Source organism: Brassica napus, chromosome C6 (genome assembly GCF_020379485.1).
Source record: "Brassica napus cultivar Da-Ae chromosome C6, Da-Ae, whole genome shotgun sequence".
In the NCBI taxonomy this organism is placed as follows: Eukaryota; Viridiplantae; Streptophyta; class Magnoliopsida; order Brassicales; family Brassicaceae; genus Brassica; species Brassica napus.
The window spans coordinates 18,665,230-18,692,649 of NC_063449.1; the positions used below are offsets into that span (position 1 = coordinate 18,665,230).

The following is a 27,420-nucleotide window of genomic DNA, read 5'->3' on the forward strand; positions in this document are numbered from 1 at the left end:
AATGAAAACATAAGAGTAAAGTCCCAAAACATACTTTCTAGTGAGGATGATTTTGAGAGATTAGGCTTACCTATTTTATAGGTGTAGTATGATTCACAAACCAAACATCTGAAAACATGAACTTGAGCAAAATCGACGCATAATCTTTACAAAAGAGAGAGTTTCGAGGTGTTACATCTACATGGCCAGAATCACCTCTCTGGAGATTTGGACCACTTTCTTATTCCTCTTTTAAAATTCGTGGCTTTATTCAATTTTCCGGAGAACAGGGATGGACCTATGAACAGAAGATCCAAACAAAGAGTGATTATTGCAAAATACATATCAGATTTGCAATAATAGAACAAACAGAGAGACCTGAAAAAGAAAAATATGACTTGGGTTGTCACATATTATGATCATTCGTTAATCCCTATCTACTCATTGTCATACATGTAGGCATGTTAAAACGGGCTTGTCCGGCCCGTTTATGTCCAGACCCGTTAATGTCCGGCCCGTTTACTACGCATCCGCTAAAGCCCGTTTACATTAACAGCCCGATTACTGTACGTCCACTAAAAACCCGATTACTGTACGTCCGTTAAAATGCCCGTTTAAGGCCCGTTTAGATTTAAAAAAATTACAAGACATTTGCTGTTTAATGATTATAAACGACCTGTATTGCAAACCTGTATTGATAATGCATCAGAAAGACATTCTCATAAGTTTACAAGACATTCTCATGAGTTTACAAGATGTTCAGAGTTTACATTACAAAAAACATAACAATTTTAGAAAGAGAGCCAAAACATAACTTGAATATAAAGTATTAAAATCCATGAACATAAACATTCTCATCAATCTTGCACAAAGCCTTATCTTTCACAAGACATTCTCATGAGTTTCTGACGACTCAATGACTTCTTGGTAGACCTTGTCTTGATCTTCAATCACAACTTACTGACACCAAAATGACTTAAAATGAGCAGACAACAAAAGGCAGAGACTAAAAATCAGCAGACAACAAAAGTCAGAGACTTAAAATATGGTAGACAACAATATGGTACTTAACCACTACTATCAGAGTCTACGAACTTGACTTATTTGTTCTTTCTAAATACTAATCTCCAACAGCTAAAGCATCCCCTGTGTTTTATTTTTCCAACAAAAAGTGCAACATTATTTCTGAAAGTGATTTTACAGGCTTTCAAGCAATCCCCATGTAATACTATAATACAATTATACAATCAGTTCCTGTCACGAACTAAAATGTAACGACAAGCAAAAGACACTAAGGAGTAAGGACTTACATCTTATCACTTCTGAAATACTTGTTTTTTTTTTGGACATCTTCATTTTCATCAAAGAGGTCTTCAATTGTTCCTACAAAACAAAGCAACCTGAGACTTGTTGATGGTGAGTCAGTGACAGAACACAAGAGTACAAGACCTGAGAAAACATGATGAATCTTATTCAAAAGTCTTAAAAAGATACAAAGCAAGTTTGGTCAAAGTAATTGCAGCAAACCTGTCTTCAAAGAGAAACTTCTGCTCGCCTAACCTAGTCGACAAAGCTTCATACGCCTCACTTGCCCTCTTGTATATCTGTTCATTTAAGACCCTTCAACCTAGCACAAGTTTTCAAATGTTCATAAACCACATGTTCTAAAGTTAAGCAACAGTACCTTGCCGATATGAACACAAGACTTGTTCTGCGTTTTCTTTGGTCAAATACGTCTGCTTATAAAACAGGACCTTGCCGATATGAACACAAGAACACAAGCAGATATTCCCTCGGTGACAAAACACAAGACTTGTTGATGGTGAGTCGGTTACAGAACACAAGACTGAGACAAACTCATCTCCTAACCCATCTACATTAAGAACACAATAATGAATCAAATTAAGGAAACCCATAACAAAAATCTAAGATAATTGAGTTTGACGAAGCTTTGAGAAAATGTCGTTACCTGAAGAGTGAAAACTGATAATAAGATCTGTGGCCTGTGGGAAATTGTCTAAAGAAGCTTTGAGATCCGATAACGTCACCAACGGAAAGCAAAAGATTGAATTCGAAGCCAAACAAGGGATGAGAGAGAGATGAACGCAGGAATCGCGACAAAAATTGGGGCTTTAGAGATTTACAATTGTTTCTAACAAAAACGTCATCGTTTTACATATGAAAAAAATATTAACGGGCTAAACGGGCCGCCCGTGTAATTTTGTATAAACCCGTTTATTAAATGGATAATAGCGGACAGACCCGACCAAGCCCGTTTAATTTCTTTATTCAAATGGACTTTTAACGAACAATAATTTTACACACAGCCCGTTTATGTCCGTTTATCAGAAGCCCGTTTTAACATGGCTACATACATGTAACCTGAGGATCCATGACGTGTTGTAGCAGGCTGCATAGGTTAAAGCTGGAGATGTATTAGGCATGTGAGTTGCAAAAAGGTTTACATTCACCGTCACAGGCATCATGGTCGCCTGTTCATATGGCAAACAAAAAAATAATCAGGAAAGCTTGATAACGAATTAAAAACAAAAACAAAAAAAAAACTATTTTGATAATGAATACAGGAACAAAATGATCTCTAGTGAAGAACTACTATTAGGTTTGAAAGTTCTATCACCAAAACAAAAAAAAACGCGAGAAAGAATTAAAAAACAAAAAGAAAAACTACATAGTCAAGCCGGATTCACCTTGGCGTCCAGGAGAAGCATGTCGTCCTTTGCCGCCGCGCTTAACAATCATAGCTTCCCAGATTCTAAGCAAACAGACCCAGCGGTGGAGGTGCAATGGCTAGCCTTCAAATCGGCGAGGAAGACAGTGGAATTAGCCATTATCGACTTTGATTTCTTAGAAATCTTATGAATGTGAAGAAAGAACTGATGCATTTCATGGGTTCAAGCATACGTTTTATAATTGAAGTTTCTTGCGAAGGCAGTAAATGAGGGAGCGCGACCACTAAACATTTCTGGTTTATTGCAATCAGGAAGATGAACAGAGTAGGGTTTCGATGAAGAGTATGTCGACGGCGGAGTCTCCTATAATGGACCGAGCAATTTACACAACCCATCATGAAACAATAGTGATCGAAGCCCAAATAGCAGCCCAAAAAAACGATTGTAAATTGTTAATATCAGGCAGGACACGTGTCACGCTTAGACTCTCTTATTTAGTGACGTGGCCTCTCAAGAAGAGAGTAAAACTCTTCTTTATAGTATAAGAAGATAGGAATCATTATTGATTCAGTTTGATTTCGTTTTTTGTTTGGTTTCATAGTTAATATTTGCAAATGAGGTTGATAAACGGAAAAATAAGCAATTTGTCAAGTGGTTAAAATCACGGGTAATATATCTCATTATTGCATTATTTTATAAAAATATTTAAATCTTTTAATAAGATTTGGCTAAATTTTTATTTTGTTATAGTTAGTTTAAATATATATTTCCTCAACAAATTTGTTACACTAAAAGTAATGATTATGCCACATTAAGTAATTAGTCAAATAGTCCTAATAAGACTTGTTTATAGTAAATAAAAAATAAAAGTAGATATGCTATGTTTATTATAACAGATTTGCATGTGTTCAACTTTAGATAAAAAATAGAATACTAAATTAATAGAGTAGATATGCTATGTTTATGATGTATAACAGAAATAATAAAAAGTTAGGGCTTTTAGTTATGGGGTGAATTATAATATTTTTGATAGCCATACGATATGCAATTTCCCAGTTTATTGTTCTAGTCAACAACTAACTTTTTTTGTAAATAGAATCATTACACTGATCAGTAAACAAACACTTCACAAGCATAACTAAGATAACTATTATTTTTATGTTTATATTTAATTCGTTTTCAGTTTAAGCACTTACTTATTATATAGATAAATTCTCTAAAATAGCATTTTTTTAGTTTTTGTCGCAAAAATATCATTCAATAAAAAAAGACCAAAATAAATTTTATTAAAGAGTAAAAATACATTTATACCCTAGAGTTAACTAATCTAAGACTTGAGGATTAGAGTTAAGGGTGGGGTTTTGAGGATAGAGTTTCAAACTTAAAAAAAAAAATTAAAATTAAAATTTTCAAAATAAAAAGGGCTATTTTGGTCATTTTTCTTATTAAAAGCTATTTTGTGACAAAAACTTAAAAATAACTATTTGAGAGAATTGTCCTATTATATATGTTGTATTTTAAATTACCTTATGTGTTGAACAAAACTTTTAGAGAAATGGCCTCAGATAGCCCTAATCCAACTTTTTCTTCCAAATCTAGACTTCATGCCCAAATATCACAAAAATGTTTCATTAAAGATGGTCATTGACCATTACCCCTTATTTAATCAAAATTAATAATATAAATAAAAAATTGAAAAGTTTATAAAGTTTTAGACGAAGTTGTGCCGTCGTATCTTGTCCTCTCCACCATCATCTTTGTCGTCCTCTCCATCATCGTCTCAATCGTCCTCTCCGCTTCGTCTTCGTCATCGTCTCTCCACATCGTTTACTTTGCTGCCTCTGCATCTCATCGTTCTTCAATTTTGTATCTCGGCATCTCTAAATCTTCAAGGTATCATCATTACCTGTTGATTATAAAGTGATGATTGGTTAGTTTCAATTAGTGTTTAATTTCGATGATATATTAGATCTCTATGATTTTGTGAATTAATTTGATTTTGATATGTTGTTGTGATTGGATTTTAGAGTTTTTTAGAAGTTTAAGTTCATAAATGGATTCAGATTCTATTATTATCGTCATCTTCACTTTCTAGGCTCACAATTTTTTTAGTTTTTTGGAATTTTTTGTTCAAATGTCTCTAATACACAGTTAGTTGATTTTTTTAATAGGTTTTTAAAATATGGTTGAAGTTTTTTGTGTTTGTGGAGAATGGAGTTCAAAGGAAACTTTTCAGTGGGAGTTTGTTGTGGATAAGAACACGACTGCATCGTTTATTAACTTAGAAGAAGATCTTCAATATGAAGATTTGCTAAAGATGATTTCCGAAGATTTCTGTATTCAAGTGGAAGACATAACTTTGAGCTATGAGATTTCTTTGGAGTTGAAAAGCACGTTTGAAGATGTTCTCCCAATCTCTATTGGAAACAATCGCCAATTAAAAAGTTTCATCTGCAATACTAGAGTATTTAAAGAAGTATGTCGGTTGTGTATAAAGGTTTGTTGCTTTATATCAACTACGAAGTTTCATATGCACTTGCAATGTTTTTGACATCGACATGATACCTTGCATTCACGCAATTGATACTGGTAAGCGTTCTAAGAGAGATGAAAACCGTTATGTAGATGCTATTCACTCGACAGAAACATGGGATAAAGCTTATGCTGAAGGCATACACCCTGGTGGAGAGTTATCAACGTCTACCTATTCAGAGAATATTGATGAATTTTCTTGTCCACCTCCAGATACCAAAAAAGCAGTGGAAGGCCTCCTACAAAGAGGATCAGATCAGTTGGCGAGTTTGGGGTTCCTGGTTCTAAATCCCAGGCACTCAAGTGCAGCAGATGTGGCATAGGAGGACATAACAAGAGCACATGCAAAATGGCGATATGAAGAAGTTTGTGTATCTATTTATCTGTGTGTCGAAAACAAAAACATAGAGTTTATTTCATTTTTCTTATGAAGATTTTTCTAAAATGTCGTTTAAATACTTTCAACATGTTCCATTCTTATTCATTTTCAATGGTTTATTGATGATTTACATGTTTTCATAAATAATTTATAGTTGTTCTTCGTTTGATGCTTACGTGATATGCACCAGACCACATATATATTTTCTTCTGGAAGCCTATCCTGAATAAGTTGGATGCTTTCCAACTTTTGTAATATACAATTTAGGTTTAAATGCATTTTTTTCTCAAAATTCCAAATCACAATTTGAAATTTCCCAAATATGCAGATATCAATCCTTAGTTTCTGATCTCATCTCATTTTTTTAGTTTGAACTTCTTTGCTAGAAAAAAACACACTAATATTCAACTATTCTGGAAACCCATACAGAAATTCCACAACTCTTTCCAACATTTATAATATAAAATTTAGTTTTAAATACGTTTATGTTTTAGCCAAAAACAGATGATTCTCCTTAGCCTAGTGGCTAAACTTTCCCTTTAGCGAAACTTGACAAACAGGTGCCCCAACCTGTGTTCGATTCTCCTTGGGATTGGAACGCTTTTTATTTTTTTTAATTGAATAAATATCAGTGGATTATATTCATTTACATACATCAATAAACAATTGAAACACACTTGGCCTAGTGGCCACACACTCTTCTTCCTTTACCATATATTTTGGGTTCGAGTTGTTGTAGATGTAATTTTTTTTTCCCAAAATTCCAAATAAAAATTTAAAATTTTCCAAATATGCAGATATCACACCCTTAGTTTTTGATCTCATTTCAATTTTTTTAGTTTAAACTTTCATAGATAGCAACACACTAATATTCAAATATTCTGGAAGCCCATCCATAAATTCTATAACTCTTTCCAACATTTATAATATAAAATTTAGTGTTCAGTATGTTTATGTTTTAGCTAATAACAGATGATTCCCCTCAGACTAGCGCCTAAACTAACCCTTTAGCGAAACTTGACAAAAAGTTGCCTCAACCCGTGTTCGATTCTTCTTGGAATCGGATCGCTTTTTACTCCCCTTAGTTTTTGATCTCATCTCATTTTTTTAGTTTAAACTTCTTTTCTTTGGTAGAAAGAAACACACTAATATTCAACTATTCTGGAAACTCATCGAGAAATTCCATAACTATTTCCAATATTTATAATATAAAATTTAGTTTTAAATACGTTTATGTTTTAGCTAATAACAGATGATTCTCCTCAGCCTAGTGGCTAAAATTTCCCTCTAGCGAAACTTGAGTCTCAATACTCTGTTGAGCTATTGGAGAGGCAAGTGTCTCATTCGTTGCCTATGTCCCATCTGCAAAAAAAAAGTCAGGAAGGGGATCATGAACACATACAAAAGCTTCCAAAAATTACTTGAAAACTCCAAAAAAAATTAGCATGTACCTGCTGCGTCTGATTTGGAGTTAATATTGGAGTCGCAGTACTCTGTTGAGCTATTGGAGAGGCATGTGTCTCATTCGTTGCATGTGTTCCCATCTGCAAAAATCTTTCGTTTGGCTCTGAACCAATAGGGTACTTTAGCCCAGGCAGTGCTAGTTTGAGAGGTAATGAATCTCCCATCTTGTTTCTATCCAGCGTAAACAAGGAATTTTTTTTTTTTCAAAATTTGTTACCATCCGATTTTTTGGAAGGCTTTCCTGAAACTACACAAATGCTTCCAGAAATTTTAAAAACTCTACACAGTTTCACAAGCACAAGCAACAAGAGACTAACAATGTCATAAGCAAATTCACGAGCCTACCAACAATATCAACATGCATAAGCAGAACAAGACACCAAGCAAAAAAGTTTTTCAAATTTGTTACCATCAGATTTTCTGGAAAGCTTTCCTGAAACTACACAAATTCTTCCAGAAAATTTTAAAAATACTACACAGTTTCACAAGCACAATCAACAAGAGACTAACAATGTCATAAGAAAATTCACGAGTCCACCAAAGATATCAACATGCATAAGCAGAACAAGACACCACAAAAAGTTTTTCAAATTTGTTACCATCGGATTTTCTGGAAGACTTTCATGAAACTACACAAATCCTTCCAGAAAATTTAAAAAAACCTACACAGTTTCACAAGCACAAGCAACAAGAGACTAACAATGTCATAAGCAAAATCACGAGCCTACCAAAGATATCAACATGCGTAAGCAGAACAAGACACCAAGCAAGAAGTTTTTCAAATTTTTTACCATCGGATTTTCTGGAAGGCTTTCCTGAAACTACACAAATCCTTCCAAAATTTTTAAAAAACACTACACAGTTTCACAAGCACAACCAACAAGAGACTAACAATGTCATAAGCATTTGATGTAGCTCAACTAGTTCTTGAGAATAGCATCTGATGTAGATCAACTGTATCTAGAAAAAAAAAAAATCAAAAGGTACATTACCTCAAAACCTTGTGTTTCCACGATTCAGCAGCCTTTGATTTGAGATCCAAAAACTTCCAACCTTTCCCTCGCTGGACAACAAAATAACTTGTCGCTTAGAAAAGCTAAGCTTAAGACAGTAAGAGCAGCAGCAATGATGGCAAGAGAGGTCGGGAAATAAGCGCAAGACATGAGTGTTCAACACAGCTCAAGAGGATCATTAATCATATTTCTCGATGCGTGCTTTAAAATGACACAGAAAGGCTTTGACATATACCCATAACGAAAATCACGAGGATAAATCTCTGTAAATGAAGCTTCCTGAGATTCATTCTTTGTAATTCTGATTATGTTCTATGTGTTCGATTTGAACAACAAAACAAGCTCAAATATATTATCCGAATAACAACAAATCGAAACTCCCAATTTTCAATTCGAAAACCCTAAGCTTTTTTGTGAACCAAATAAAAGAAACACTAGATTTTGGAATCATACCGAGATGGAGTTGGAGAATCAAAGCTTCGTGCTTTCGTCGGTGATGACGACAGTGTTCATCGTCGCCCGAGTTGATGGAATTTTGTCGGCGGCCTGTCATGAGAGAGAGATCGGAGAGATTTTGAGTCGTGAGAGAGATCGGAGAGATTTACTATTTTTTTAATTTTGTTTAATATAAAACAAGGGTAATAAGGTCATTTAGTGTATTAATGAATGTTATTTTTGTGACTTTTAGCTTTCAGTACTATTTTTAAGATAAAAACTCAAAAGAGAATATTATGGAGAATTGCCCAAACTTTTAATCTTCGATTCAATTTTAAAAAATATTATTTTAAATTTATTTGAACATATCATTTTAATAAATGAGAAATTCCAAAATGTTTTGGTCACAAAAATAGACCACAAGGAGGAAAATGACAAAAATGTTTTATTAAAGAGGTAAATATACATTTATACCCATAGGGTTAACTAATCCAAACTTTAGGGTTTAGAGTTTTAGGGGTGGAGATTTGGGATTGAGGTTTAAAATTTTATAAAATAAAAAATAAATATTTAAAATTTTGAAAATAAAAATTTTAAAAATTATTTCAAAAATTATTTTCGAATTATAAAAAGAAAAATTGAAAAAAAAATAAAAATAAATTCGAAAAAAATAAATTTTATAAAAAAATTTGAATTTGAAAACATATAATCTAAAACTATAAAAAGATATCTTTTTTTTTATTTTTTATATCTAGGGTATTATTGTCATTTTACCTATTAAATGAAACATTTGGTCTTTTTTTCTCCTTGTGGTTTATTTTTGTGACCAAAACTTGAAAATTATCTGTTTAAGAGAATTGCCGTTTTGATAAATGAGAAATTCCAAATTTTTAATTAAACTATTTTAAATAAAGAATTTTTTATTTTTTTTTATCTGGAACAAAAAATCTTATATTTGTATTTATTAAACTATTTCGGTTATGCTAAAGATGAACCGTTAAACATAACTAACAGAATTAAATTTTTGACTTTTGACAGAATCGAAATGATTTTGTTGACGGAAGTACGAGATTTATTTGTCATTTACTGAAAAATTAAGGATTAAAATGACGAGATTTATTTAACAAGGGTTAAATTTAAAAGTAAGATATATTTTGTCCACTTAACTTTCTTTTGGGTAAATTTGGAGAAGCAATAAAACTCGGTTCTACTTCAACGCCAACAGATCGGTCCCTGCTGTCTGCAATCTTTTATCTCAGCTGAATCGATCGTTCAGGTAAACCCTAGATTTGAATCCTAATTTGCTGGAGGAGATTATTGAAGGATGGGAAAGAACGATTTTCTAACCCCGAAGGCGATGGCGAACCGGATGAAGGCGAAGGGTCTTCAGAAGCTCCGATGGTATTGCCAGATGTGCCAGAAACAGTGTCGTGACGAGAACGGCTTCAAGTGCCACTGTATGAGCGAGTCTCACCAGCGTCAGATGCAGGTGTTTGGCCAGAACCCCACTCGCGTCGTCGAAGGCTACTCCGAGGAGTTCGAGACGACCTTCCTCGATCTCATGCGGCGTAGCCACCGTTTCTCTCGTATCGCCGCCACCGTGGTTTACAACGAGTACATCAACGACAGGCACCATGTTCACATGAACTCGACGGAGTGGGCGACGTTGACGGAGTTTATAAAGTACTTGGGGAAGACTGGGAAGTGCAAGGTCGAAGAGACTCCTAAAGGTTGGTTCATTACTTATATCGATAGAGACTCGGAGACTTTGTTTAAGGAGAGGTTGAAGAATAAGAGGGTTAAGAGTGATTTGGCTGAGGAGGAGAAGCAAGAGAGGGAGATTCAGAGACAGATCGAAAGAGCTTCTGAGATGTTCAATGCTGGTGATGAGGTTGAAACTGATGTTGAGAAGAAGAAATATGAAGACTTGAGTTTGAAGAGTGGAGTCAAGGTTGGGTTCTCTCTTGGTGGAGGGATTAAACAGGCTGTTACTACGGGTGGTCAAGCGAGGGGGGAGAGCTCGAAACATATGTTTGAGGACGAAGACGACGAGAGAGGGGAGAAGAGGAAAAGGAGCGGAGGAGACTCGGAGAGGAGATCGGCTTTGGATGAGTTGATGAGGGAGGAAGAGAAGAAGAAGGAGAGGATGAATCGTAAAGCTTACTGGTTGTTCCAAGGGATCACTGTGAAGGTGATGAGTAAAGCTCTCGCAGAGAAAGGTTATTATAAGCAAAAGGGTGTTGTGAGGGAAGTGATTGACAACTATGTCGGGGAGATTGAAATGCTTGATTCTAAGCATGTGCTACGAGTTGATCAGGAGGAGCTTGAGACGGTGCTTCCACAGATTGGAGGGTTGGTGAAGATTGTGAATGGGGCCTATCGTGGTTCGAATGCCAAGTTGTTGGGTGTGGATACAGACAAGTTCTGTGCTAAAGTTCAGATTGAGAAAGGTGTCTACGAAGGAAGAGTCATTAAGTCTATTGAGTATGAAGACATATGTAAACTTGCATAGATCTTTAGACGATATCATGTTTTTACTGTGCGTTGTACTTCTACGTTTGTTTTTTCTGCTAGTGAGTTTCAGACACTCGATGTTATAATAAACACACACACCGTTTAATTCTGGCTTTTGGTTTATTTTCATTCTCTTTTGTCTGGTCAAATCTTTGTAGCGAACAGGGTTGCATCTCAGAGGTTGAAGCATTTTGATTTCGGACAGATCATCTCATGACCAATGTACTGCAGATGACTCTATTTCAGACATGTTCTTGACGGGTAAATGTTTTTTTTTATATTTTTTTGAAATTTAATTTTAATATTTATGTTTTCTTTTGTAATCACTATATTTTTTTTATAATAATATTTGTGTAAAATATTTTTTTAATTATTCGTAAGTGGTTTTGGCAATTGCATTGAATTTGTGATGTTGTACTATACAGTTTTGCCATAGCGATTTCGCACATTAATTTTACACTTTATTCCTAAACAATTATAATTTTTTTAAATAACAAAGTATAGTTATAATTTTATCTATTAATCAAATAATAAACTAGATTTTGACCTGCGCTTTAAAAACGCGGATATGTTTTTACTGATTATTTTTACAAAATTTGAATAGTGTTAATTATTTTTATAAGATACAACATGATTATTTGAAACATTAAAATTTTACAGTTTTGCAAAATCAGGACATGGATTTTTTTACAAATTTTTATGTTTTTTTAATATGTTAAATATTTTTGGTAATTATATATTTTGTACATGTGAAAGACTTTATATTTTGCTAAACAGGTTAAATATGATAACATATATTGTATATCATTTTTGTATGAACACAAAAAGTCGACAGTTTTTGTGCATAAAAAATTAATTTGAACACAATGATATAAAACAATAGCAGTGTTTTGAAAACTAAACCGACTAGACCGTGACTCGCACTTCTAACCGGTTCCGGAATGTGCTAGAATCGGATTTGAGTTAAACCGACATATCTGGTAAAAACGGTTAAAAACCATGAAAAGCTCCTAAAATCGATGACCAGTTTGATATTAAAACATGGTTTTATGAAATTCAAGTAAAAAAAAATACAATCTTTTTTAAAAAAATCATAAAGATAACATTATTTTAATATCGATATAAATATATTAGTTTTCATTACATTTATATATTATTTTTAAAATTTTCATTTTATTTTCATATAGTTTTTAGATTCTGATATAAAAAATTATAATAATAATTTTATATATACACATATATGTATATATATATATATATATATAATTACTTAATTTAAAATTAAATTAAAATTTGAAACTTGATTGGACCGGTCTGACCATTGACCCGATGTCAATGCCTGTCTTGTTTTCAAAACATTGAGCGATAGATAATTACTTTTCAATATTAAATATTTGAATAACATTTTTTTACACATCAATTTGATTAATTTAAAACCTAGACAAACATAAGTTTTAAAACTCGTATTACATATGATGCGTTGCAGTGCATGTACTAATGATTTACCTTGGCTTAGTGCATAGAGATGATGTTATTTTTACAGCCTGTAACGTGTTCGATCGAATTACAACACTTTTTGTCTTTTTTTTAATAAATAATTTCTTTTATGAATGGCACTATTGTAAATATATCGTCGTCTTCCTTATGGTAGCTTCTAGGCTTCTGCAAAAACATTTCCATGGCCGTCATAAAAGAAGTTATCATTATAGGCTGCAATATTGTGGTTTTCTTTTAGATCCTTCATCAATTTTGTAGATCTGGTATATAAATTCCATTCTAAACATTCAAAACCCAGGAAAATGGATTATTTTTACAAAACCAATTTATTAACCGAATTTGGCAAAATCGCCACGGTAACTCTCCGCCGAGCAATCGATCACCACATCCGCGTTCCTGAACCTAAAAATATGTCTGTTTTTGTGATTAAACCTACAAAAATTTGTGTTTGTATCATACTTACACAAATTGTTAGTTATATGAAATTGTACGATTTGAAATTAAAGTTAGTCCGGCATATTTTGCTAATTGAATTAGTGGTTACAATATTTGTATAAAACGCATAAATGTCAGTTATTATTGATATTTAGAAGACGGGTATAAAATAAGTTGGACACAACCTTTATCAACTGGTCACACTTGTGTTTTAATAGAATAGATTTAGTAGCAACCAGTATCTCTACTTATGCGATTTAGTTTCATATGAATTTAACATCACCATGTAGATCAAATGTCTACATGAAACTTTAATCTGTCTGGAACTTGAGCAGCTTCTCAACTTTGACGCAGCTCTTTTTACATTTTATAAAAATAAAGACACTGTGTGTATATAGTTGTCAGGGATGTTGTGTTGGTGCTTTCCATATCTAAGTTTCCTACTGATGTTGTGTTGAAGCAAATGGGGAAGTTAGAATTTGTTTTTGTCCAAACAGAGAAACTGCTTGAAAAGCGAAAAACTCAAGCGGGAAAATTTGTTATACAAATCCAAGAGGAAGAGGTGAATACATTCTTGCTATCTCAGTATCTTTCCTGAGTAATTGTTTGCAGCCTCAACTTAAGGATCATCATGAGATATTTTCTTTAGAGAGCCAGTGACTCTTTCGCTGAACATACCACTCTTGCTGTAGTGTTGCGTTTGTCTTCTTGCAGAATTGGTCAGTACTTAAGAGTGAAAGCACGACAGGTATTGTAGTAATAAAAGAATCAAAAGTGAGGGGAGATGCGAATTTTTGGAATGGGAGGAGAAAAAAAAGGATCAAGCGCATTGGTACCATTAGAAGATGACACGTGGCAAAACACACCATAGCCACTAAATCATGCAAACTTGTAATCCAAACCACACAAGGACTCCTCCTCCATATGGCAAAATCTACCAACTAATACTCTAGTCTCTTTACCTTGTGTCTGAGCTCGAACCTAAAGAAGATAAGAATCAACCATGTCTTTAGCTCCGACCAGTTATCCATCTCTCTATTCACTGCCAAGAACCCAGCAAAACCCTGCCTTGCTCACTCAACCCAGCTTCATTTCCGCCAAAAGTCTATTCCTTTCGAGCAATTCGTGGAATACCCATGTGGCAAAACGCCGGAGTTTCGCTGTGAAGGCATCGGAGACAGAGCCCACAGCCAAACCTGAAGCAGGAGGAGGAGGAGGAGGAGAAGAGAAGTACGAAACATATGAGATAGAAGTGGAGCAGCCTTATGGTTTGAAATTCAGGAAAGGAAGAGATGGTGGCACTTACATTGACGCCATCTTGCCTGGTGGATTTGCCGATAAAACCGGAAAATTCACAGTCGGAGACAGAGTTATTGCCACAAGGTTTGCTCTCTTCTTTTCTCATCCTTTGAATTTTGATTAGCTTTAGAGAGATTGTGACTGGAATCGGACCTTCAAACTTGGCCTTGTATCTCTATCTTTGCAATGTGTAACTAAAGGACGTTGAATATTTCGAGTGTGCAGTGCAGTGTTTGGAACAGAGATTTGGCCTGCAGCTGAGTACGGTAGGACTATGTACACCATCCGTCAGCGAATTGGTCCTTTGCTTATGCAGATGGAGAAGCGATATGGTTTGTTTGTTTGTTAACATTCCCAAAAACTATACTCTCTGACTCTCTAAGAAACTTGTATTGTTTCTTGTAGGTAAGGTGGATGATTCTGGTGAGTTAACAGAGAAAGAGATAATAAGAGCTGAGAGAAATGCCGGATTCATTAGCAGTAGGTTGAGAGAGATTCAGGTTAGATTCTTATTGAAACCTTCTTGTTTATGTTGGTTGTTACACCAAAATAATGTATTGTGAAATGTGTGTGGGTAGATGCAAAACTATTTGAGGAAGAAAGAACTGAAAGCTCAACGGGAGAAGGATCTTCGTGAAGGGCTTCAGTTTTCCAAGTTAAAAATGCTCAAGTTCTCTTGTGAGCTTGCACTTGGAAAGTGAATCTTGACTTGTAATCTCTAATTGATGTAGGAATGGTAAGTATGAGGAAGCACTGGAGAGGTTTGAGTCTGTGTTAGGCTCTAAACCAACACCAGATGAAGCATCAGTTGCAAGTTACAATGTTGCTTGTTGCTACTCTAAACTTAATCAGGTAACAAATACTATCTTTTTTATCTTTCAGATATTATTGCATTTTGAGTTTTCAGAGTTCATAAGAGTTCCTTTGATAGGTTCAGGCTGGTCTCTCTGCTCTGGAAGAAGCATTGAAGTCAGGATATGAAGATTTCAAGGTAATCTCGATGGCTTGTCATGTTTCCCTAAAAGAGATGGTGTTGTTTGTTAAAGCTGATGAGGGATTTGTTTTGTTTGCAGAGAATCCGAAGCGATCCAGATCTGGAAAACATCAGGAAGTCAGAAGCTTTCGATCCACTCATGAAGCAATTTGATGAATCTTTCATCAACGAGAGTGCCATTAACGCCATCAAATCCTTGTTTGGCTTTAACAAGAAATAGTTCACCACCGAAAGACTTAAAAGTTTATGTCTTTTTGATGTGATTCTGTTCATAGCTTCGCTTCGCTTTCTCTTCTCTTCTTGGCTTATATATATATACTCTTGAGGAATTGTATTCAATCTTAAAGGTGTTCTTTTTTTACCTGTGAATCTCTCTCTTTACCATTACAGTCCAAGTTGTATTTTTCTCATATGAAATGAAAGTAAAACTCAGCGTAGCGTTATGGTTTGTTTTAGTATGTCATGTCATTACCTAAATTCAGATACGGTCATGTGCATGCATTAGTTGTAGACAACATGATCTCAGGGTAAAATAATTTCCAAACATTTAAGGAATCATGATTTTATTCATAAGATTGATTCAAAATTTCAGTACACAAATCACATTCTCTTGGTTCAAGACCATTACACTTAGCTCTCATCTATTACAAGCTAAAAGCAATCAACTTCCGGCAGAGTTACTTTGTTCCCCTCTCTCCTCAGTATCCATATCCTGTAATAATAGTAGTAAATATAATCAGTGATGGGACTATGAATTGTTTGGTGGATTTCACAGTATATGAATGTCTTAACAAACCTGAGTTGTCCATTGGGTTGCCTACGGGAACTGGCTCAGGTTCCTTGATCTCAACAACAACACAGTCTGACATCAAGAATGTCTTTGCAACCGAAGCTGCGTGTTCCAAACAACACCTCACAACCTATATCCAGACAAAAGCACATTCAGGTTCTCTGATGACCAAATTAGCTAGTGGAGACAGTTTATGTATGCAGAAAAAAAAACTGACCTTTGTTGGATCAATGATTCCTGCAGCCATTAAATCCTCGTACTTGCCGGTTGCAGCATTGTAACCGTATTTCACGTTCTCGTTAGAAAGCACCTGACAAATGAATAAAAAGACAGCTATTCAAGCATCTGCTTTAAAGTGTGTGTGAAGGTTGTCTGTTAAACTACCTTCTCGCTAACTACGCTTCCATTGACTCCAGCATTCTTGGCAATCAGTTTCAAAGGGTAACTCAGTGCTCTTTTCACTATATCCGCACCAACCTGAAGTAAGGGAATCAGGGAAGTTAGAAGCAGACATGAAGTGTTTCTTAATAAGAAACTGAAAGCTTTGATGAATTTACCTTTTCTTCATCATTTTCAAGTGCGGCTTTAATGGCATCAACCTTGGAAGCAAGCCGAAGCAGAGTACAACCACCACCAACTACAATACCTTCCTCAACAGCAGCCTGACAAATATCAATCATATCAGTATAGTTCACGAGTATGCTTTTTAAACCTCAGCAATAAAAGATCACCTTTGTAGCATTAAGAGCATCTTCAACTCTCAGTTTCTTCTCTTTGAGTTCTGTCTCAGTTTGTGCTCCGACCTTTTACCAATACATAAGACCTTTAATTAATATCTCTCGAACATACTCTTTTGTTATATTAAAGAATACTATTGGGGTTTGTATGAACCTGAATCACAGCAACTCCACCGGAGAGCTTTGCAATTCTCTCATTCAGTTTTTCCTTCTCATAATCTTGCTCTGCTTGCTGCACAAACCAAGAAGCATATACTATAAGTACACTGTCGACAAAAATAAGTAGAGATCAGATAAATCTATTACACGTCGGTACCTCTATAAGGTTCTTAATTTGTGTAACACGCTTTTGCACTGCGTCCTGTGTGCTCCCATCACCCACAATGGTCGAAGTCTCTTTAGTGAGGACGACCTTTGCGGCATGTCCAAGAACCTCTTTTCCAGCTTTGTCCAGTGAAAGACCAACTTCCTCACGAATCACAGTTGCTGCAAGCGCAGAAAGAAAAAAAGAGAGGACAAGATTAAGACCACAACGATTATGCTTTTAAACATAAGGGGTGAGCAAGTTACCTCCAGTGAGAATGGCAATATCGTCAAGGTATTGGCTCTTGCGCTCTCCAAATCCTGGAGCTCTGAGAGCTGCAATCTTCAGTGTACCTCTAAGCTTGTTAACCACAAGGGTCGCTAAAGCCTCCTGCTCAATGTCTTCTGCAATAATTAGAATTGGGTATCCTCCTCTAATGGCATCCTCCAAAACACCAACGAGATCCCTTGCATTGGTGATTTTCTTGTCAACAAGAAGCAGCTGCAGTCAAAACAAACAATTCATTAGAACATTCATCTGATGGAGTGAGGTCAGAGTTAGGAAACACAGTTACCTTACAGTTGTCGAACTCAACTGACATTTTCTCACTGTCTGTCACAAAGTAAGGGGAGATGTAACCGCGGTCAAATTGCATTCCTTCCACCACGTAGAGTGCGTTCTCAGCACTTTTACCCTCCTCAAGTGTCACCACACCCTTCCTGCCAACTCTGCTCATTGCTTCAGCAATCATACTTCCAATCTCTTCGTTGTTACCCGCACTAACAGCTGCCACATCTGCAAGTTCACTGTCTTCAACCTACATCAGACATGTCTTACTTTTAAGTGATCATAGTTTTGACTCTTCACATAGTAAATGAAAGAAAGATATGTATAAAATGTGTAACCTCCTTGGACATTTTCTTGAGCTCGGCAACCAAAGCCTTTGCTGTCTTCTCAATGCCTCTAGTGATCAAAACAGGGTTGGCACCAGCAGCCACCACCTGAATGATAAGATTAACATCACTGTCATTTTTGAGTTTCGCCAGAGAAAGCTGAAAGAAGAAGATTAGGCATACCTTGACACCCTCAGCAATAAAACCTTGAGCAAGAACCACAGATGTTGTGGTACCATCACCGGCCAGGTCATTGGTCTTGGCAGCTGCTTGCCTGACTAGCTTAGCACCAATGTTCTCAACTGGATCTTCCAACTCAACCTAAATAAGAAAGTTCGGAGTCAGAAAAGTCTTTTCAATAAAAATATATATGTCACTATCAGAGGGGGTAACGATTCCATACCTCCCTTGCAACGGTCACACCATCATTAACAATTCTTGGAGATCCATACTTGCTCTCAAGAACAACGTTTCTCCCTTTAGGTCCAAGTGTCACACCAACAAGGTCTGCAAGCTTGTTGACACCAGCCTAGTAATCACAAACCAAAGACATTTAGCGGCAGCAGTAAAGTTTCAGTTGACAGAATGTAAAGCAGATACTCACTTGAAGTTTCCTAATGGTAGTGCCGTCTTTGTTAAAATGCAACTCCTTGGCTGCGCATACAATTGCAGGACTGGATCTTCTGAGCCTGGGGCACACGTTCTGCCTCCTTCCGAACGAGCTTGAAGACAACTTGTTCATAAGTTTCTTATCAGATTTGTGACCATTTGGAGCAACCATTGAACCAATGGAAGACGTTGCAGTGAAAGTTGACGCCATTTTGTCACTAAAAACACAGTAAGATAACATTTCAAAGATATGAAAGAAAAAAAAATATCTTATTTTCGTCAATATTTGGTTAACATAGTCAAAATAAAGCTAAACTGGATGAAAACTCGCAACAATGTCTGAAAAGAAGAAGAAAGGCAGGCAACACACATTTCAAAGCAAAGCTCACTAAAAACACTAAGGAAACAATCATTTTTATATCAATGAAACACCCAAAAAACGTTAGGGAAATGAATTACTACTTTACGGAAAAGAGTTTTAAAAAGGTTACAGCAAATTCTCATCCAACATAACAACACCAAACATAAACTGAGCCACTGAAAATGCAGAGAAGCTCAAATGATTATCAATGGTAAGGAAGAAAAGGAACGAACAGAGAAGTGAAGGAGCGAAGCAGCGGAGGAGGTTCTTCACCGGAAGGGTTTTTCCGGATAAGAAAATTGTAAGGGAAGTGGTAGGTTTATCTCTTTATTCTCGCTCGCTTGGAAGATGCCCTTTTAAAGTTCCCTTTAGCTCTTCAAGCTTTTGAGTTAATCGTGGCCGTTGGATTCAACGCTCCAGATTGGTAATCGTATCCTGGATCTATTTCCCTGGCCTTTGCTTCAATTTGGGCCTTAATTCTTGGCCCATCTCGGATACAACAACAAATCTTTGCTCTCTTTCACTCTCTCTCTTGCAAGAGATTAACTCTCTCAAGTGTTTTTTAACTACCGTTTGGTATGCAGCTAGAAGCTCCAGTAAGCAGAGTTTGTGGTCTGGACACTCCATTCCCTCTTGTATTTTGAACCATTCTACATGCCCGCCCACCAAGAACAAGGCAAGTTCATGTCACTCATCATCATCTTGGTCCAAAAACCCCATTTTCTTAGCAAATCATGTGTTTTCTTTTCACGTTTGATGCAGACATTGGACGCAATCAAGTCGACTTTCAAGTACTACCCGTTCTATCTGTTTCTTCACAAAAAGAACTATAGTTTGTCTATTTACACTGTACTAAGTGTTGTGTTACAAAAAAAGTGTTACAAAAAAAAAACACTGTACTAAGTGTTTGTTGATAAACTAATAAGCAATTAATTTGCCTAACACCATCTGTGATTAAAAGCTAACAAATAATCGTTAAAATGATCTATGATACTCGCAACATTTAAGAAACCAAAGCCGCAAATCGGCTTAAAAGGAGTTTATTACAAAGTCTAGGTGTCTTATTACAGATGGTTAGCAGAGAGGTTCTAAGTTACTATGGTATTACTCACTTAAACAAACATTACAAGAAACAAGATACGTGGAAGAAACAGAGAGAACAAGAAAAAAAAAACAAGAGAGATTCTCTATTGGCATCTCCTTTCGGTATTTACAGTTTTTGCTTTTCAATCTGCATCAAACCAAGTCCTTGTTGAAAGAGGATAACCTCACCCATAGCTTTTCCACCCTGAGATCTCTAGTTCTTGACAACCCAAAGGTGAACATGCTTTTTTGTTTCTTCTCATATATAGGCTCTGCTTGTATCAAAGGACCATATAGTCAATCAAACCATTGATTAGTTTAAGAGGTATACAAAAAAGAATACAAAGAGAGAGGTTGGAGACTCACATAGTATTATTGCTGGATTTTCCTGAATTCTGTAAGAACTGGGTAGATATTCTCAAAGGCGGTGTAAGTCTCTTCTCTCATCTGATAGTGATTTTCATCAGATGACCCCAAGTAGTTTCATAACAAAATGTGTTTAAATCATACTGAGGAGAAAGTAAGATTATTTATTTTACCTTGGCTCCGGTTATAACAATCTTTCCAGACACAAAAATAAGGAGTACAATCTTTGGTTGTTTCATCCTATATATCAGTCCTGGGAATAGTTCAGGCTCGTACTGGAGAGAGAGAGACGCGAATCATCAGATCAGACATTATTATCTCCATCTTACAACTACAATACTTGAGGTTATCAGTCATCACTTACACTTGAGAAAGCACTGTGAGAGTATGCAAGACCTTCAAGCCTGATGGGGAATTTGACATCACAAGACCCTACAATGTTCTGTATCTTGAAATCCTGCAAACAGCAATTTCGTTACAATGAAAACCAAACAAATTGCTGCTCGGAATGTCAGAGATAGATATTTGAATACCTTAAACTTTGCAGGAAAGCCAAGCTTTTGAACAATCCGAGCGTACTGAACAATAAAAAAGGTTTTTTTTTTCTTTTAACATAATAAAAAACACCTACTGAAACTCTATCAAGCTTCTGACTACAGTGTCCCCGGAAGAAAGAAAATCAGAAAGTAGTAAGAGGAGCTGGTTTTACCTTTCTCGCAGCCAGCTTCGAAAGATGTTCACTCTTAGCTCCAGTACACACCTGAAATAAGACAACATAGAAGCCGCGTTAAAACGAGAACAGGGTAGATCGATCAATATAAGAAAAAGGTGAACAAATATGCTGTAAAGACGATATAACATACCATTTTCCCAGACGCAAAGATCAACGCTGTGGTCTTTGGCTCTCTTATCCTCATGATTACCGCAGCAAAACGCTGTAACATGAAACACACAGAACATTAAACTAAATCCAGAAAAATACAAACAAAATTAGTTTAAACATCATATTGCCGGCCAATCAGGTTCAGAGAAAAAAAAAACAAAAAACCAACCCTGACATAAGTGTTAACGCTGAATATTAATACTAATGGCTCTTAAAACACTTTTTTTTTTAATTCAGGTCTAATCAAAGTGATAGGTTAGTAAAACAAAAACCTTGGGGTTATATTCAGCATTACGAGCCTGCAAAGCAATGGCTTTAAGATCAAGCTTGCAGTCCAAGTTCACTGTCGATACAATGTTTCTGAAACACACAAACAAGACAAAAAGCTTTTAAAAAATCTTGTCATTTCACAAAAAGCACAAACTCAAGAATCTAAAAAAAAAAGAACAAGAGAGAGAGAGAGAACTCACTGAAGAGTTGGAACGATCCCTGAAGGATGCTTGCTAAGGTCAACTGGCTGGCTCCCTTCCATTCCTTGTTCAGCCATTCTCTAACACAAACAAACACATAAAAAAATCAGCTAGAGATCTCGACACAGACCGTATAACTGAAACAACTCATGTGGATCTAAGCCGACAAACATACACGGGGCAACAGATGATTTAAGTCGAATTCATTGACCAAAACAGGTTGTAATAAAAAAGGGTTTTGATTACTGAATTTTACGAGCATAGAGCTTATACAATTGTTTCACAATCAGACACGGACCGCGCTTTTGTTAACAGAGGTATGAAACTAATCGAAAGAATTATGAGATCCAATTCGAAACGACAGCCTAAAAGGGTAGGACGAAACTGAAACCAGATCCGAGTAATTGAACCCATTAGAAACAAAGGGTAAGAAACAGAATCAGACCTTTCGCTAGTTTGCAGTTCGGAATCACAAATCTAGGGTTTCGTTAGCCCCAAATGATTAGAAGAGAGAGATTTGAAAAAGGAGTAGGCTTTATATATATACAGAAGAAGAGGAGATTTGGGGAGGGAAAAGAGATTTGTAAAATGGGATTTATAAAGGAAGAGACTCGTTTTCTATATCGCTCCTTCTCTCTAGAGGCCTCTTGGGGATGAGATTTGTTATGAGATGGTCGCGTTTTGGATCTGATGAGGAGCTTATGGACTTCTTTGTTGGTGCCTATATATAGTTTCCTAAACTACCCCTCCCTCATTATGTAGAACGAGGGTAGTTCTGGAAAATCAAGTGGATAGACCTAACATTACTGTCTTTGCTGGAGATATATGTCAACGACCACTCTTTGTCCGCCACGTATTAGTGCTCGTGCGTGTATTCTTTACTTTAATTGCAATATGTATTTTGGTTAAAATAATCAAATCCGCTTCGGACACTGTACAATTGATCAAACTAGAGCGTGGTTATGTAATAAACACGACCATAAAACATAGTAACTATGATTAAGAAGAAATTAGCCACACACTTCCTAACGAGAGAAATACATTAATGCCCCTTAACTAGATACAAACCCTTTTTTCCTTTCGACTCCAATTACCAAAAAAAATGGTAAATCCTTCTTTCGAAATTATCTTTCACCCTCTTGTTTCTCTCAATCAAATTGAGAACATTCCTAACAATTCATTTGATTAATCAACCCTATCTATTTTTCATCCCGAGTGGCCGTGAATACAAGGTCTGAGTCTCTCCACATAACCATCCAAATCGCCGTCGAAACTCTTAACACCTTTGGCACTGAAGTCAGACGGTTCTCCAGGAGTACTGGTGGTGCACAGAGCATGCTCTTTGACTCGGGTTCAGGTGGTGGTCCAGATCTGATTGTTGATGATGGTGGTGACGCAACTCAGGTCGTCATCCTCTGTGAGACAGTCTCAAAGCCGACGCCGATTGTTACCGGAGAAAATAAATCCAAATTCGTTTCCCCTCCAAGTGAATCACTTGCCAACGGTGAAGCCTGTGGTGCGAGCAGGGATCTGACCCTCTCCGAGGCTGTTATTGATTGATCTAAAGGCCAAGACTTGGGTCTCGTAACTAGGAGAGTTGATTCAGGTGACAAGTTAGTTTCTTGTCAGATTTTTAAGCTTAGATTGAATGATTTCAAAATGACGTGAGGATGAATACAGTGACAATGGAGTTGGAGGAGAGAGAGGTGATGATGGAGAAGATAAAGTTGATAAAGCTGACGATAAAGAGGAGGTGGTGGTGGATGTGGTGAGGGTGAATACAGTGGTGGAGGTGGCTACTCGAGGGAGGAGGTGGTGGTTTATGCCATGGTGGTGGATGCCGTGGTGATGGATGCCGTAGTGGTGGATGTGGATACGTATGTGGAAGACGTGAGGGTGGTATAGTGGTTGTGGAGGTTGCTATTAGAGAGGAGGAGGTGGTGGTGAATACGGTGGAGGTGAAATATGTGAGATCTTGGTGATACAGAGGTGGTGAAGGCGGAGGGTACGAAAGAAGTCGGTGTTTGGTAATTAGATTTGGGTTTGAGACTGTTATGACTGGTTGTTTGTTTAGATTATAACAGTTTTGGTATTTGATATAGAGAAAAGAATTGTTAATTTTTTTTTTTAGTTTTTGGATTAAGATAATAAAAAATAACCAAAAATAATTTTAAAATCAAAACTAGCTCAATTCATTTACAACTTGGAGACCTTCTCGTTTAGTCACACGTGAACTAAACATCCCACTACCTTCTTCTTTCATTGAGACAAATCTAATGGTATATTAGTAAACAAGTGTCTCTTAGTGTAGCAAAAGACACAAATGTGTCTCTTAGAGTAAATCACTCTATGATTAACTACGAATATATAGGTTTATGGAAACGTTAAGGAGATCAGCGATTATGTTTTCCAGGAGCTCCAGGTCCCTTTTTACGAGCTTGGCGCGATACACTCCCTGAGACCCCCACTTTTATACTTGCAGATATTCCTTCCCCTTGATAATTGTAAAACAAACCCAAAAAGTAAACAAAAACAAAATGAGATACGACAACATTGAATTTGATATCTGTTTGAGAGAAGAATGAAAGCAGACACTTACTCGGCAAGGTTCGGGCCATTGTTGTGCTGTTGAACGCAGAGAGTAAGAGAAGAATCAAAGCGACTATTGATAAAACCTGACGATTCATCCCCTTTGCTTGCTTATTCTTTTGGTTAAGACTACTCTGAGAGAGGTAGTAGCGCTGTAAGTTCTATACTTATATATATAGAGAATGTGGAGATGAAGAAACATTTGGTATATAAAAAATTTCAAGTTCGTTAAAGCCGCACCTTTTGTTATTTTTACACAAGCTTTTTAAGAATTTCCAACTAATCTAATCTTCACGCGTAAACGTGATCGTTGACTAAACAAGGCACTTCACTGTTAATTAAAGTCAAAGCGCAACAAACACCACAAGCTGACTTTTACAAAATTTTCCCAAGAACTGTTCAAAACATAGTGCATGATAAAAACATTTGTTTTTCTACGAGTAGCTATCGTTCAACCAAATCTGAGAAGCTTTATATATGTACAGACACAAAAAAAAACAGCTTAAAGGTTGAACCGTGGTCAAGATCATATACCTAAAAAGTCTAGTGTTGCCTCAAGTAACATGTTTCACGATCATATACCTAGAAATTCTAGCAAATCGACTCATCACTTCCAAGACCCCATCCAGCCACTACAAGAAAACAGCCGCATACCGAGGGAAAAAATCGTCGGTATGTCGAAGCCGCATACCGAGGGAAAAAATCGTCGGTATGTCGTCGGAATTACGTTATTCCGACGACATACCGACGAAATAAGTCCTCGGAAATAACTCCTCGGAAATTTATTTTTCATCGGAAATCCCTCGGAAATTTCCGACGGAATTCCGAGGAAACTCCGAGGACCATTAGTTCGTCGGAAAGGTCCTCGGAATATACCGAGGGAGAACTTCCTCGGGATATTTCGATGGAATTTCCGATGGTCTAATTCTCGGAAATTCCGACGAAATGTTCCTCGGAACTTTCATCGGGAATTTCCAAGGAACGGAGCCCTCGGAAAATTCCGAGGAACATGTCTGTCGGTATATTCCGAGGAAGTTTTCCCTCGGAAAATTCCTAGGAGACGTTTGTCGGAAATATCCGAAGGTTCATTTCCTCAGAATTTCAAAATTAATTAATTTTTTTTAAAAAAATAAAATTTTTTGAAATTTAAATTCAAAAATATAAAATTAAAATTAAAATAGAAAAAAAACATATTAGATAATATTCAAAGTTGTACAAATAAAAGTAAAACATTCCGAGTTTTTGAAAAGAAAAAAAACTATAGGTCATCCACGTTCGGGAACACCTCGTTCGGGTACATCCTCTGCATCATCTCCATCATTTGCTGGTTCAACCTCTTCTGTGCCTCATAGCCCGCCTGTTGAGCCGCCATCTGGGTCTCCAAAAAAGATATACGATCATCTTTGTCCTTCAACTGAGCCGTAAGTACTTCTGGATCAACAAAGGGCGGTGGTGCAGAAGAAGGAGGAACCGACCGGGTGCGACAACCCAAACCGAACAAACGTCCCTTCTTCTTTGGAACCGACTGAAATAGAAAATAGCCAAATTTAAATAATATAAAAAGATGATAAAATAAAAATCAAGAAATAAATGAATTGAACTTTTAAAAAAAAAACTTACCGATTCAACGATTTCGTTGATTCGAAACCGGGACAAGTTGGTTGAAGTCGTCGAATCGTCATCCTCGTTTTGAAGCTGAGACACTTCGTCTTGCACCTGAGTTTGGACCAGGGTGACCACTTCCCTCACAAGACCGTTATCAATCTGGTCGGTCTTCTTGTTGGTATACGCCCTCTTCATTAGGGCGAGATCATCAACCGGCTCGCCTTCATTTTCTTCCGCCTTGAAAAAAACATAAATTAAACAAACATTATAAATTAGAAGAAATGCACAAAAAATAAAATTTCAAAACTTAAATAATTGAAGAAAAAGCGGCTGAACTTACCATGCGATCCCCCAGAGTGGCAATAGATTGAGCACTCAAGTTATGCTTGAAGATGTCGTTCCCTTTACGGTCGCTCCTGCGGTTGGTGGAGTTGGTGGAAGAAGTTTATTTCGTCTCTTCCTTATCCCAATGCGCACACAACTCCGTTTAGACCGTGTTGTTTATCGACTTTGGGACCTTTTAATAAAAAAAAAGAAAATAGTTTAATAAATAAAAAAATAGTTTAATAAATTTAAAAATTGTTTAATAAAATAAAAACAACCTTGTTGATTTCCCACTTCTTCTTCCACTCGTGGATCTGCTTCCCATATTTGTCCATAACTTTATGGACAAGTGGTAATAGATAAAGAGCGTCTCATCGGAATTCCAGTTGAATTCTTGCTGAAAAAAAAACACAATTAGTAGAAAATTTATATTAAAGATTAAAAATATAAGTAAAAAATTAGAATAGTTACCGCAAACTGACGAAACCACATATGCTGCTTCTCGGCAGGGAAGTCAGTGAAAGTCGGATGTCCCTTGTCGAGGGCCGAGTACATCATACGGTTGATCCATGCGCTGATCCCGTTCCCAGATCGGTTGAATGTAATAAAAAAACAAATTATTAATAATGAATCAAATTTTAATGAAAAAAAAAACGTTTAATTACCATGTTTGACCCCGTCCATGTGGATACGGAGTGAGATAGGGAAGATGGTCACGACCGAGCAAAAAACCCTAACCGAACCGATCCAAACCGAACCAACCGAAGTTAAACCGATCCAAACCAAACCGTGCTCTTTACATAACCCAATTGGTTCATATTTTACTCAACCCGAATGGTTTGGTTTGGTTTGGGTTCAAACCGAACCAAACCAGAACCAAACCAAAACCAAACCAAACCGAACCAAACCAATAATCCAATATATATATGTTAACATATTGTAAATTTTAGTTAAAGTTTCGTTTTCTATTTTTTCTTAACTTCCATATATTTTAAAAAAAGTCCAAATATGATTCAAGTAATTCTAATACCTAATTATTGTACTGAAAACAAAACCTAAAAACTATAAGCATCTAAATTGTAGCCATCTCGTTTTGTTCATCTTCTCCAATTTTCATTCTCTAAATTATGTAACAAAGTTATTATAGGATCAATAAAAATAAAAAGGTAGATGCA

General features: G+C 36.2%; 4 protein-coding genes and 2 long non-coding RNA genes across 9 annotated transcripts; 3 read left to right on the forward strand and 3 right to left on the reverse strand.

The window, feature by feature from the left end:
• Positions 1–701: 701 nt before the first annotated feature.
• LOC106404883 lies at positions 702–2,139 on the reverse strand. Of its 3 annotated transcripts, none has more exons than XR_001281174.3 (5): positions 1,949–2,139; positions 1,664–1,852; positions 1,507–1,583; positions 1,290–1,428; positions 702–939 (listed from the first exon to the last, which is right to left on the reverse strand). It is a non-coding gene; the product is annotated as an uncharacterized LOC106404883 (long non-coding RNA). The 3 variants fall into 3 exon arrangements; XR_001281173.3 differs by having other exon boundaries at positions 1,290–1,379; positions 1,949–2,136; XR_001281171.3 differs by having other exon boundaries at positions 1,290–1,362; positions 1,949–2,134.
• Positions 2,140–9,662: 7,523 nt separating this feature from the next.
• Positions 9,663–11,115, forward strand: LOC106402520 (KIN17-like protein). The gene has a single exon (XM_013843275.3). The coding sequence runs from the start codon at positions 9,817–9,819 to the stop codon at positions 11,002–11,004; it is 1,188 nt and encodes a 395-aa protein (XP_013698729.1). The 5' UTR covers positions 9,663–9,816; the 3' UTR covers positions 11,005–11,115.
• A 2,589-nt stretch (positions 11,116–13,704) lies between these two features.
• On the forward strand, positions 13,705–15,668 carry LOC106405589 (protein MET1, chloroplastic). Of its 2 annotated transcripts, none has more exons than XM_013846120.3 (7): positions 13,705–14,321; positions 14,463–14,569; positions 14,643–14,737; positions 14,816–14,892; positions 14,969–15,089; positions 15,169–15,228; positions 15,311–15,668. In XM_013846120.3, exons 1-7 carry the CDS (start codon positions 13,942–13,944, stop codon positions 15,449–15,451), a joined length of 981 nt encoding a protein of 326 aa, XP_013701574.2. In that variant the 5' UTR covers positions 13,705–13,941; the 3' UTR covers positions 15,452–15,668. The 2 variants fall into 2 exon arrangements, with proteins under 2 accessions (XP_013701574.2, XP_013701575.2); XM_013846121.3 differs by having other exon boundaries at positions 13,808–14,321; positions 15,175–15,228.
• Positions 15,669–15,777: 109 nt separating this feature from the next.
• Positions 15,778–19,315, reverse strand: LOC106405587 (ruBisCO large subunit-binding protein subunit beta, chloroplastic-like). Its single transcript, XM_013846117.3, has 15 exons — positions 19,159–19,315; positions 18,560–18,782; positions 18,359–18,484; positions 18,139–18,276; positions 17,968–18,063; positions 17,637–17,879; positions 17,329–17,563; positions 17,075–17,244; positions 16,913–16,990; positions 16,753–16,824; positions 16,579–16,683; positions 16,406–16,498; positions 16,239–16,331; positions 16,028–16,151; positions 15,778–15,943 (listed from the first exon to the last, which is right to left on the reverse strand). The coding sequence occupies exons 2-15, from the start codon at positions 18,773–18,775 to the stop codon at positions 15,930–15,932; spliced, it is 1,803 nt and encodes a 600-aa protein (XP_013701571.1). The 5' UTR covers positions 18,776–18,782; positions 19,159–19,315; the 3' UTR covers positions 15,778–15,929.
• A 612-nt stretch (positions 19,316–19,927) lies between these two features.
• On the reverse strand, positions 19,928–22,419 carry LOC106402668 (TATA-box-binding protein 2). Its single transcript, XM_013843447.3, has 10 exons — positions 22,173–22,419; positions 21,728–21,807; positions 21,530–21,617; positions 21,238–21,309; positions 21,084–21,134; positions 20,908–20,952; positions 20,739–20,831; positions 20,548–20,649; positions 20,375–20,455; positions 19,928–20,280 (listed from the first exon to the last, which is right to left on the reverse strand). Exons 2-9 carry the CDS (start codon positions 21,802–21,804, stop codon positions 20,381–20,383), a joined length of 603 nt encoding a protein of 200 aa, XP_013698901.1. The 5' UTR covers positions 21,805–21,807; positions 22,173–22,419; the 3' UTR covers positions 19,928–20,280; positions 20,375–20,380.
• A 119-nt stretch (positions 22,420–22,538) lies between these two features.
• LOC125588852 lies at positions 22,539–23,845 on the forward strand. The gene is made up of 2 exons (XR_007325038.1): positions 22,539–23,333; positions 23,408–23,845. It is a non-coding gene; the product is annotated as an uncharacterized LOC125588852 (long non-coding RNA).
• The last annotated feature ends 3,575 nt before the right edge of the window (positions 23,846–27,420 follow it).

Excerpts from the sequence above, each read along its gene's own strand:
- LOC106402520 (XM_013843275.3), top strand. The coding sequence starts at position 9,817 with ATGGGAAAGAACGATTTTCTAACCCCGAAGGCGATGGCGAACCGGATG.
- LOC106405589 (XM_013846120.3), top strand. The coding sequence starts at position 13,942 with ATGTCTTTAGCTCCGACCAGTTATCCATCTCTCTATTCACTGCCAAGA. Across the intron at positions 14,893-14,968 it reads GAAGGGCTTCAGTTTTCCAA|GAATGGTAAGTATGAGGAAG; the intron begins GTTAAAAATGCT and ends TAATTGATGTAG. Across the intron at positions 15,090-15,168 it reads GCTACTCTAAACTTAATCAG|GTTCAGGCTGGTCTCTCTGC; the intron begins GTAACAAATACT and ends TTCCTTTGATAG.
- LOC106405587 (XM_013846117.3), bottom strand. The coding sequence starts at position 18,775 with ATGGCGTCAACTTTCACTGCAACGTCTTCCATTGGTTCAATGGTTGCT. Across the intron at positions 17,880-17,967 it reads TCAAGAAAATGTCCAAGGAG|GTTGAAGACAGTGAACTTGC; the intron begins GTTACACATTTT and ends TGTCTGATGTAG. Across the intron at positions 16,499-16,578 it reads TTGAAAATGATGAAGAAAAG|GTTGGTGCGGATATAGTGAA; the intron begins GTAAATTCATCA and ends CCCTTACTTCAG.
- LOC106402668 (XM_013843447.3), bottom strand. The coding sequence starts at position 21,804 with ATGGCTGAACAAGGAATGGAAGGGAGCCAGCCAGTTGACCTTAGCAAG. Across the intron at positions 21,310-21,529 it reads ATGCTGAATATAACCCCAAG|CGTTTTGCTGCGGTAATCAT; the intron begins GTTTTTGTTTTA and ends TTCATGTTACAG. Across the intron at positions 20,832-20,907 it reads GCTTTCCTGCAAAGTTTAAG|GATTTCAAGATACAGAACAT; the intron begins GTATTCAAATAT and ends TGCTGTTTGCAG.